The sequence below is a fragment of the Azolla caroliniana genome, unplaced genomic scaffold, assembly GCF_043228905.1.
Source record: "Azolla caroliniana isolate FFs.n. ecotype wild unplaced genomic scaffold, voAzoCaro1.0.p SCAF_1081, whole genome shotgun sequence".
Taxonomy (NCBI): domain Eukaryota; kingdom Viridiplantae; phylum Streptophyta; class Polypodiopsida; order Salviniales; family Salviniaceae; genus Azolla; species Azolla caroliniana.
The window spans coordinates 1-12276 of record NW_028231516.1 but is presented as its reverse complement, the minus strand read 5'-3'; the positions used below and the strand labels follow the sequence as shown (position 1 = coordinate 12276).

General features: G+C 35.2%; 1 protein-coding gene across 2 annotated transcripts; it reads right to left on the bottom strand.

Moving 5' to 3' along the window:
* Positions 1–3205: 3205 nt before the first annotated feature.
* Positions 3206–12085, bottom strand: LOC147847389 (uncharacterized). Of its 2 annotated transcripts, XM_087339252.1 has the most exons (18): positions 10103–12085; positions 9946–10014; positions 9612–9855; positions 9439–9508; positions 9132–9213; positions 8971–9030; positions 8830–8882; positions 8575–8756; positions 6700–6895; positions 5778–5835; positions 5647–5703; positions 5290–5547; positions 5144–5208; positions 5015–5071; positions 4543–4636; positions 4132–4450; positions 3938–4057; positions 3206–3488 (listed from the first exon to the last, which is right to left on the bottom strand). In XM_087339252.1, the coding sequence occupies exons 1-16, from the start codon at positions 12032–12034 to the stop codon at positions 4271–4273; spliced, it is 3657 nt and encodes a 1218-aa protein (XP_087195378.1). In that variant the 5' UTR covers positions 12035–12085; the 3' UTR covers positions 3206–3488; positions 3938–4057; positions 4132–4270. The 2 variants fall into 2 exon arrangements, with proteins under 2 accessions (XP_087195378.1, XP_087195379.1); XM_087339253.1 differs by lacking the exons at positions 3206–3488; positions 3938–4057; positions 4132–4450 and having other exon boundaries at positions 4556–4636; positions 5285–5547.
* Between the last annotated feature and the right edge of the window lie 191 nt (positions 12086–12276).

Here is a 12276-nt window from a genome sequence, read left to right as displayed (position 1 = left end):
AGATGTCATGGAAGAAAATTGAGGGGAGGAATGTATACATTTTTGACTTGACTCAATCCATGAGAATTGTGTGTTTTTCCGATTCAATTCTCTTTTCTCTCAACTTTGACATAGTCACATTATCTCTTTTAACCTACCACCGATTATAGAGTATAGGGAAAATGTATACTGAATTTGGTTCTCCTACTTGGGGCAGTATCTTTGTAGTTCCTTTAATATCTATCTTCGAAGTGTCGTAAATATCATCATACACCCTTGGTTCAAGGGTCTCCAAACGCTTTTATTAAACTTAGTGTTATAGTAACTTTTATCTAATTTAGCTCTTGTATTGGTATCTTAGTTTTCTTCATTTCACATCTTCGTAGTATCATTAATTTCAATTCCTTGATCAAGATTTCCTTGCTTGTACTTAACTTTAAGATAACTTTCTCCTATAAGTAACTACTATATTGTAATAGTAAACTGTTTTAATGGGATGACTAACTTTACTTTCAATTTAATAATTATAACAAACTATTTCAATGGAATGAATAACTTTATTGAATTTATTTTTACTATTTTGGTTCATTGGTAATGCCAGTATGAACAGCTTTTCCTAGCTAGGACCACATGGCTTTTCCATCTTGGACCACAAGGTCATGGATTGACTAAAAAATGTAGGCAATGTTTTGTTTGTTTTATAATACAACGGATGTACAAACGTGCCATTTATTGACATATTGGAGAAATATCACAAATATTCAATGAAAGCACTTGCTTTGCATATAAAGTTAATTGTGCCCGTATTATGTCTGGTATATTTCATTTTTTATTGATTTTGGCTTCTAACTGAATAGATAATGTGGTGAGTTAACATATTAATCATGATTGGGGATTACATTGACTATGGTGGAGGATTAATGTTGCCCCACAACTGATGCATGATGGTTGGAAATGAAATAAACTTTTTGGTAATTCCATTATGAATGTGTCGTAAGCCCAATAGATAACATTAATTAGTCAGCAAGCATTATAAGAATTGATGATCAAGCAACATTACATTTTCGCTATTACTCATCCATCTTCTTCAAACTCTATTCATCCGCTTATTTAGAATTTGATGGGAGTGGACTTCAAACTTTGGCAACATTACATTTTCATCTTCTTAGATTTTAGATTTTAGATCATTAGTTGACTTATCCCAAGCTTTGAAAAGAAGTTTAACTCACACGTTCATTTTCTTTATAGGTATAAGTTGTTGCAATGGCTTGAAAACTCTTTGTACCCAAACCCAAACCTTCCCTCCACTTGCAAACAAAAAGCAACAATTAACCACTAAATCATGGTTCAATGTGTGACCAAATAGATTAAATAAAGTAAGATATTTGCAATCCTAGGTTGCATGTACTATTCATACTTTCACAACTTAAGACAATATGATTAATTTGAACATTGCTTATTTACAGAGAAGCCCAAGCCAACTATGAATTTTCAAATATGTCAACGTCGAGTTTTGTTCACCTTTCAAGTTTTATGCTTAAGGAATGTGAATTTTGGCTTGGGTTGGTGCCTTTAGTGTAGAATTTGGGCCCCTGATTAAGAGCACCAATGAAACTCTCAAATAATGCTACAAATAAAAAGGTATAATGAATTTGTAACTAATTATGTAGTGAAGAGACATTTTAGCTAACTTTCATTAGTATTGCCTTGAGGCAACGGTAATGTTTCACTTTAGAATATCAAGTACTTACGTTTCTGAAGCCTAACATAAGATTCATGAAGGCAATGACTTCATATTGTGCCATTTTGCATGTAATGACTAGTTTCTTCCCTTGAGACTCTTCAAATTGTTGTTCTGCAGTTCTTGTTATTTTCTTGCATACATAACTTCACACGAGATTTGAGCATCTCTCCCATGCACAATTTTCTTTGTATATGGTATTTCATTATAGTGTTGCACAATCTTCATTTCAATGTATTTCCTCCCACAAACAAGGATATCCAGTTCATGTTTAATGGGATGGAATATGAAAAATATATAATTTTTGTTTTCTGGCAGTAAATCCATAGCATTCTCATAAGTATAGAGGTAACATCTATAGTGTAAATAAAACACATAAATCTTCACACAAGATAACAATATATAATCTAGCTTCGAATGAATTGCAGCAGATATCATTATGGAGTATACTAGATTATTACCCTGCTTCACAAACTTTCAAAATGTTTTGCTTCATATAGTGGAGTTTAATTGGATCTTAAAGAAATAAAATATCTTAAATGTCTTGACCAATCACCTGTTCGGAAACACTTTTTGAACGCATCTGCAATCTTTATATACCTAACCATGAACAAATAATTCCAGGACCTGATGCGTGTCAATATGGATATCCCAGTACCTTGGGATTTTGTGTCAAATTATTCTTACCAGAAAATTGTCACCAACGTACATCCTCATCATTGAGGTCTTGTGTCTATAACAAGTTTAACCTCTATTAAAACATCCACACTTCCAATGAACCCATTTATTTTCATTTCCCTTTTCTTTAATATGGATAACTTGCTTTTACATCTTCCTGTTTTGGTTTATTTGAACACTTCAATCACAGTAAATACGCTGATTATTGCTTTGTTACGCTATTGAATATACACAAGAATATTACTGTCAACGAATTTCATTTTTCCCCGAGTGGAAACATACAATGAGAACATTTGCCAGAAACAAACTGTTACAGCAAGGACATAGCACGTAACTTTTATCTCAAACATATAACCTAGTGATATAAATCATTTTCTTGCATTATGCACAATCTCCCATAAACATCACACAAGTACTATGTTCCAGATGCAAACATAAACGTGTCAATTTTGTATTTACTATGTTCCAGAAGCTATTAAATTCAATCAATTGTGATATGCAGGCAAATAGACTTCCATCACAACCTCAGCAGTTCATACTGATACTAGTATGACTTCATACTACAGAAGGCCCTATAATAGCAGAGAAATTCAAAGCTGAATCATTTCCAATTAAAGAAAACTATTGTTTACAAAAATGAGACCATAAACATGAAAAAATCTCAAACACAACTGTCTACATGTCAGCATAAGCAATTAACATCTCCCACTCAATTATCAATTACCAATGAGTTAAAGCTTTAAAGTTTGTACAAGGTTTTAAATTCTTTATTAACACTAAACTTCCCCAACCTTTTGTGACAGCATAGACTAAATTTACTTATTCATTTGTAAATAAATTGATATATATAACTTGAATTGCTAAGGAACCAGAAAGGACACATACATTTACTCACTATTTCATGGCCAAAATTTACGTATATTATACATCTCGAAAAAGTATGCACCAAAGAGAATTCCCTCAATTTGGAAAACCCGGATATATATATATATACATACATCACCACATCAAAAATGACCACCACCTCGAGGTTACAAAATCCTCAGAAATGTGTGAGCATGCATACTATATGCATGTACTTCGAAATCACCTGAAAATGCAAAACGTTCCATAAATACTTCCAAACTTTTTCCTAAATCCAAAACAAAAACCAGTATCCTTAAGTAAGTGCACTGACGTAAAGCTCTCAGAACTTCTGCACAAAGGGAAGATTTTACTTTTACCTAATGGAAATATATTTTCTTTGGAAAAACTATTACATACATAATATCCGCACTGGCTACAAATCGAAAACAAAGTATTGAGTCAACTAAGTATATAGCAGAGTTTCCATTTTCGAAAAAAAAGTAGGCACTAAATGAGCTATGTTCCTCAAGCACGGCTTTGAGAGAGGGGAAAGACACTTATGCTATCTATGCACAATAGAACTGATTGACCTTCAAACAACATTTCAACATATATACCTATTTCCAGCTGGTATTCCTATTCAATCAAATTCAATTAATCAACTAAAGAACCAGTCCTGGAAGAGGGGCATACCTTCTATTTGAATCTGCTTCAACTTTCCATTGAATAGCTGGCTTAGGGTTTCAGCCAACAGCAACAGAAAAAGATTCATTGAGGCGGCAAACATACGTTTCAGCCCTCCCATGAAGCAATCTGGTGATCATGTTACAATATCACTAAATAGATAGAAAACACATAAGAATTATATAGCCTTTCATGTCCCTTACCTTGAACGCTGATGAGATTTGGGGCTACATCGGTTTAAACAGCATTGAAGAACCCTGGAATATCATCATTTGCACTTCTGATCCGAATTGCTGGAGCTGTATTTTACACAACCCAGGAATGGTAAATACAAATCCTCATTCATGTAGACATAATGTTCATATGGCAAAAGAAGATTGCCTGAGCGTCTTGCAACTTAGAAAACGCGAATTTATTGATCCAGATTCCCACTGCTTCTTCAGCAGCTGGCAAGACAAGGTACTTAACTTGAAGCGATCGTAAGAGTTCCTCAATTCTTAACATCAGAATTTGAAAATAACCCTGAATCACACATAGGAAAATCAACATTTCTATAATGCACTGAGCTCGATCATTTCATCCAGTCTATCAATCAAAATATGTTCCAAAATTACCTGTCCTCGATTTGCTTCAGATGTTGCCACAAGAGGCATCTCTGCAAACTTTTTTCCGAAGACACGAATCACTGCAGCTGAAACAACTTCTTCCCTATACCAGAACTCAAATAATTAGATCTACAAAATTCACGAACATATATAAAGTATAGAAAAACCTCTGCACAAACTGCTAAAATATATATGTACTTTATAACTCAAGACATGCAAATGCAATATCAACTGCATCAAGCCTTCATTGTAGGGACAAAATCACCTATGAATAGAAGCAGGCAAACAAATGGACTGTTTCATGCACCTCATCATGAAAGAATAGAACATAGAATCATTACTCCAGGGTGAGTGGAATATAGTAAAAGATAAAAAGCCCTAAAACCATGAAAAGAAAGCTAAAAGAAGCCCACATCAACACAAACCAAGATTTAGCATCTTATGAGTATTAAAATACGATCATAAAAAGTAATATACTAACTTCCATCTGAGAACTGCACAATACATCCCTCGAAAATCTTGATCTCTGGTGCTTTGACTGCAAAATGTGAGTACTATGTATTTAGCATGGATAAAGCACAAACAAAAAAACTAGATTGTTTGCTCTAACCTGTACACCATCAGAGAGATTAAGTCCCGTCTAGATGTAGCATCTATTATTGGATCAAAGCTCTCCTGCAAATATTGCAGCCATGTTCAAGTAAAACTCACATAATAAACATAGAATACGGCAATGCAAAGCAAGTAATACCGAACTGAGAATATCTTTGCTACTTCAGACAGTGTCTTTCCATTATTGGGGTCACCTCTCCGTCCATGAAGGAGTTGCCACGAGAAATCTTGGCATTGGGGAATCACTCGTTCATAATTGGCTTCATTTTGATATCTCTTTTTAGCAATTACATTGAGAATATCGACCTCCACGGGTTCAGAACCACGAGAAACAAGGCCTTCCAAGATATCGTGAATGTTTTTGCATTCAGCACAGCAAAACCACTCACCTGGAGGCAATTCCTGTAATTCACAATCAAATGGTTCTCTTATTTTCATGCAAACTATTAATAAATAAAAATGCAACCAAGCGCAGGTAAGACTGTAAGAATTGCAAAACACCTGTAAGTCAGCAATTCCCTGCTCTTTCATGCAGCCCACGTGATATTCTCTCTCACACTGCAAGAATTGCAATAAAATAAGAACTAACAATCTCTTTTTTTCATACTAATATTTGAAATCATGGTACTTACTTGATCACAAAGCATTATGGTCTTAGCACCAAATCCTGATTTCAGAAAATCACCATTCCTACACAAATATCAAACTTCTCATCAAATGCCTGCAATTTTGCAACGTACGATGGCTTGTCATTTCCAGTACAACTTATGTCACTTATAACATGTTTATCATGTGTTTGTGGCACTATCGTGCAATAATATTAAAGATCCATGTTATCTTCATGAACCTTGATTGATACAGGTGTTTGTATGGGGAGGGGTTATATCCAGTTAGCATATTCCTATTTTATATTAACATTTAATATTCATATGGATATCAACATCCACAAATGCTATTAGGTATGTGATCTATCATACTGATTTTATAACTTTCTCCAAGAAGTAAGATATTTCCATTGGTTTTGTTTTGAATTTGGAAAACTTCTCGAATTATGATGCTATGTCATATCTTACTCGCCTCATCAATGTCCAAAGAGAGGTGAAGTTCAGATATCAGCATCCACAAATGCTATTAGGTATGTGATCTATCATACTGATTTTATCACTTTCTCCAAGAAGTAAGATATTTCCATTGGTTTTGTTTTGAATTTGGAAAACTTCTTGAATTATGATGCTATGCCATATCTTACTCGCCTCATCAATGTCCAAAGAGAGGTGAAGTTCAGATATCAACATCCACAAATGCTATTAGGTATGTGATCTATCATACTGAGTTTATCACTTTCTCCAAGAAGTAAGATATTTCCATATAACATATACAAGGCGTACATGATAATAATATGCACACATATACACAAAAAGGTACACCAATAAAATACCAAATAATCATGTTATGCAATTTTTCAAAGTTCCATTTAAATTTTGCACATACTACATCACCAAATAGAGAATGCATGTCATCGAAAATTTGAATTCAGATAGAGGGGCACTTTACTTGCAGAATACACAGCCCCCTAAAGTGTTTTGTGATGCCTTGACAACACGTTGACATCGCAGTGATAACTTCTCTCTAATCGACAAGCTAATGGATCTCCCACAGCCTCTTATAACCTTTGATGTCTGATTTCTCTCACTTTCACATATGGAGCAGCACAAGACATCTCCAGGAATGCTTGAAATACCAGCACATTCTGCAAAAATTAAAGGAGAAAAAACAGATTACAATTTCATTCATATATGGCATATAAAGAACCATAACTACACAGAAAAGAAAGAACCATCCACGGTATTAGCATCCAGATTGCAGATTTCAGTATCCATGCCCACTAATGATATTTTTTTAAATTATCTTATCAGAAGTCTGTTCCTGTTGTAGGATTCATCAATATCTATAATAAGATTAACAAGTGGAATGCAATTTAGTCCATTTTAGATGCCAAATATCACAAAGAATGAGTATTAATGAACTAGTTCAATAAGCATCCAAATGCATTGCACGACATGGTTACCAAAGAGAAACAGAAAACAGCAGGACGATATTTATAAATTAAAAGATTCAACATAAAAAAAGCACAGTACTTAAAGGATGACATATATGTAGATAAAAGAAAAGGAAGAAATGAGCAGAATCCTAAAATCCAATATCAATGAAAAACACTAAAATATAACATTTATAAAATGTAAATGCAACCTGTAGATTGAGATGGAAATGGAAAAACAATATGAACATAATAAAAATTCTACCTTTATTCCTTGGATGCAATGTGCATGAATTCAATAATATTAAACCACAAAAGATGGCTGAGAAAATAATGATTGCGTAATGTCTGTCCTAAAAGTTCTTAGGCTAAAACTTTGTATACACTCTAAATCTCTAGCATATATATTACCAAAATGTGGCAGCAGAGAAAGGAATCTCGGCACCTGTGTTATGCAAAGGACTCATAATCTATGACCATATCCTTATCATGTAATAGAAGCACCAAAGTATAAATCATAAAAGCAAGCATATGCTTATTCTCGATATAATTGAAATCTACACACTCTCCAATGTGCTAGAGCTAATAACTGTACATACAAATAGATGATCCTATACATCATTCTCACAAATCAGAAGCAGCATCCTCAGGACAAATTTGCTAGCTTTTTCTATTGTACAAGAATAATCTTATCAAATAGTTCTTAATCAGATATATAGCTGCTTAGATGAAAAACAGTGAAGACAGAAACTATGTCCCAACTGGATCTGATCATACCAGTTCCATAATATACAATGGTGAAGAAAAAATAGGATTAATCCCTTATCATGTTTTCTGAACCCTGACTTAAATATCACATACTCTCAGCTCCTGTTCATATGTAACCTCAGATGGTCCAGAACATATAGTACAAGGAAGATATGATCAATAACCAAGATTTCTAGCTTGTCTAGCTGCGACAAACTCCATATTCCAATCTAGCATTAAATATGACTGGGGAAGAATTTCAAGACACTTCTATGTCACAATTTGGGCAACAGATTTAAGTAGTTGCTCAGCTAAGCAGCTTGTTAAAATTCACATTGAATCAAGAAAGGTGTAAGTCAACTCGGTTTCATGCTATATCTAAAGACATTATTCCAAAGGGAAGTTGGCCTATAGTTGTCACGTAAACTAGTTTCAGTAAAAAACATGTTGATTTCCTCGGCAATTTATTCATTCTTTCAAAATTTTGAACATAGATGTTCTTCTCTCATTTATATTTATATCTTTTCATTCAGAAAAAAATATTCAATCGCATTTATGAATGACTGGTGGACAACCGCTCAGAGAAACTCCAAATTGAATTGATTATAACCAGGTCCAAGCAAAATCATATAGGCATTATTTACCTGCATGGTAAGCCCTGGGGCATGTATTACAACCAATGAGAACTCCACTGTCACCACATTCAGCACAATAATCATTCCTATCTCTTGAAGCATTAATGTCTCTTGCGTTTTGATCCTTAGCTGAAAGAGTTAGTGCATATTCGTGCAGAGATTGTCCATTGGAGAGGAACATGCTGATGTATCTGATATCATAATGGTATAATTAATAGATTATACCCAAGTAAATTACCCAGCAAACAAGGCATGATGGCTTACGCATTCCGACGAGAAGCCCATCCAGCATGAGCTTCAAATTGTGAGCAACTTATCTGAAAAGGCATTACAAAAGTGTTAAAAAATAAACATGTGGATTTAGAATTCATCCGTAGCCAACAACTGACAATTTATAGATCTCACCACTTCATTACAACAGCCACAACAGATCCCATGTCCCATTTTTATGCCAGTCAAATAACACTACAAAAAAAACTAGCCTTCAGAAGACTTCACACGCCATCAAAAGCATTCAAAGTTATTAAAATATCTTGTATAAGAGAAACTCAGATAGCAGCTTGGACCTGTCCTTTAACGTAGTAAGAGACCTCGGTTCCATCTGACAATCCCCCGGGTAAAAACAGCATTTTGTGCCGACTTCCATCCCTGAAACCATTCTCTGATTAGAAGATCCGGAAGTGCTACTAAAAATGTGGATCATTTTCTATTTGTATTACTAAACTAGAGAAGACTAACTTAAAAAGGTAATATGGCAGGGTTAGTCAAACAGCTAGTTTGCGAATCTAATGAAAACACAGCTTCCAATGCTAGTAATAAAATTGATATCTCAAGAATCTGATGGAAAAACAGCTTCAAATCCTGCGATGTTACCTAGCTTGTGAATTTTGTGGTGTATGGACAATCATTTTTGAATCAGCCTCATTCTTCAAGTTTAGAGGGCCTGAAAGATAGTCCTCAAGCCAACAGAGACAAATGGACTTATTGCCCAATTACGAGTCAATTAAATAAATTATAGAATCTAGAGGACATTTGATCTAAATTACCTGCATTGGAAGAGGGGCTTTTCTTGCGAAAAGCTGAAACAGTAGTTCTTTGGCGCCTACTATTAGTATCTCCTTCAGTATCATAACAAGCTTTACGAACTTTACCAATGCAGTTTCCTTGGTTATTGTTCCTACCATTTCTTAGAACGTCCTGAAGTGACTTCCCATTTTCAAGAAAAATGTAGTCACTAGGATGTCGTGCATTACTCCCCGCATGCCTCTCGAAGCTCGAGACATTCACAATCTTTACGAGAAAAGAAGAAAAACAAATAAAGAATGTCAATAAGCCTAAAGTCATGGTAGAAGAAGGTAAGTCATTGACGTAAACACGTACATTTCTTCCTCCACATATTTTACAATTGCATAAAATTCCTCCTCCTTTGACCACTCCAGTGAGAAAAATCTAATTCAAATGGTATTTCATAACCATCATTACATAACCTGAACATAACAAGAAATTGATGTATTCATTTCTGGTCATAAAAGCTTACTTCATTTCCTCTATATTGATAGTATACACGGGATCCTTCAAGTAAACCAGATGACAAGAGTGCCTTCGCAGTGGTAGGTAACTGTTTCATGGTTTTCTCTTCATTATGGTTACTTATGACTTCCTCATTTGTCCCACCATTTACATTGTTTATTTGCAACATTTCTTCCCTTGGAAGCTTGATTTTTAACTTTATTCCACTAGGTTGAGTGGGGTGCTTTGGTGAGACACAAGAAAAGTCCTTAGACGCATCTGACGATGTTTGATAGGACGGACTATCATAAAGCTTTAGCATGTCATTATGGGATGCATTTACGTCACTAGAAGGTCTTCTAGATAGTTCCAGTGATGCTTGAAAGCTTTCATCTGTAATAGAATGACGACAAGGGCTTCCACAATATGAAGTTTGACCCTTGTTACAATGGACACTTGCATCAGTCTGACAATCTTTAGATGTATCAGATGAAGTTTGTCCATGTAGATCAATAACAGTTGACTGAATGTGAGAATTAGAAATGCCTTTGTCAGTGATTTGCATCTTACAACCAGAATCTGCTTCTTGATTAACATCTCGACGTCTCCTTGAATATCTCCGTGAGTACTGATAGGAGCAAGAGATAGCGAGCTCACTATTTGAGAACTCTTCATCATAAAACATGTCATATGTCAAAAACCTTCTAGAATCTTGAATGTGTTCCAATGATGGAACTGAAGAAGCGCAAACTGCAGAATGCATGTCGCTAATACCCTCTTCTTCGCCCTTCTTCTCCTCTCCCTCTCCCTCTCCGTCTTCTTCTTCTTCTCCCTCTTCCTCTCCTTCCTCTTCATCACCATCAAGCTTATCTTCTCCTTCTTTGTCTTTATCTTCATCTCCTTCTCCACCCTCTTTATCCCTATTTTCTTCACCAACATTGTCAGTTTCACCAGCTGCATTAACATCTCCTTTGTTTCCAATGGCTTCAGCCCTCTCCTTTTTAGCATGCTTATTTGCATTACTCTGCTCATTTTGGCGGTCTCGTCCCTCCTTATCTTTATCAGCATCCTTCTCTTCAACTTCAATGAAGTTTCTGGTTCCACACTCAAGTCTCTTGGGACAATCCCTACAGCAACTAGAAGCAAAGCTGATCTCTTCAACAGACTTATTAAAACTACCTTGACAAACATTTTTGCATCTTTCTTTAAGAGTAACGAGAACATTTTCTTCATCTCCACAGACCTCTCGAAAACCTGGACCTCTTTCTTCAAGATTAAAAATTTGGCTCATGTCACCTTCTCGACAAGCGTCTTGTGAATCTTCACATCTCTCCTTAAACAGAGAGATGAGACCCATTGCAACACATCGGCAAGGAGGAATGATACCTATTTCTTCATCTTGCCAAGCCTCCTGTGAATTTTTGCACCACCCCTGTTCAACATTACCAATGACACCCATTGCTTCATTTTCGCAAATCCCTGGTAAATATTGGCACCTTTGTTCAAAAGGAGTAACAATATTCATTGCTTCACATTGACAAACCTCTTGCAAATCTTCACACCAATTTGGAAACGGATAAAAGATACCCAATTCATCTCGACAAACCTTTTCTGAATCCTCACACCTCTCTTGAAAAGGAGTAAAGACACCCATTTTTTCATCATGACAAACCTCTTGTGAATCCATTGTCCTGACTTCAACTAAGTAGCCACCATGTTCGGATAATAAGACATTGTAGTTCAACGTTATTAGAGCAAACCTTTCCAATGAGGTTGGCCCATAACTGACAGAATCTTCACTCATCAAAGCTAGCTCCTGCATTTGAAGTATAAATACCATAAGATTCTCTTCCCCTCCAACCTTTCTTTTCATGTTTGTATACGGTGAAGCTGCTTTCTCATAATTGCACCATCCAAAAACTTGCTCAAAAACTCCATCATTGTTTTCCACATTCATCATTAAACGATGTATCAGTAACTTCGCCCTAACATTTTCTTATCAAAACATTGACTTTCAGCATCGAGTAACTCGGCCCTAACATTTCCTCATAAAATATTGCCTTTCATCTTTCAGAATCAGCTTTGTCAGGAAGAATGAAACAAATCCTGAAAGGTGTACATTTTACTTTTGGGTTCAGTGTCGTTAGGTTTTCCACTGAATTGGAAAATAAAAATTAAATCCACATTTAATGAAGTACGTTT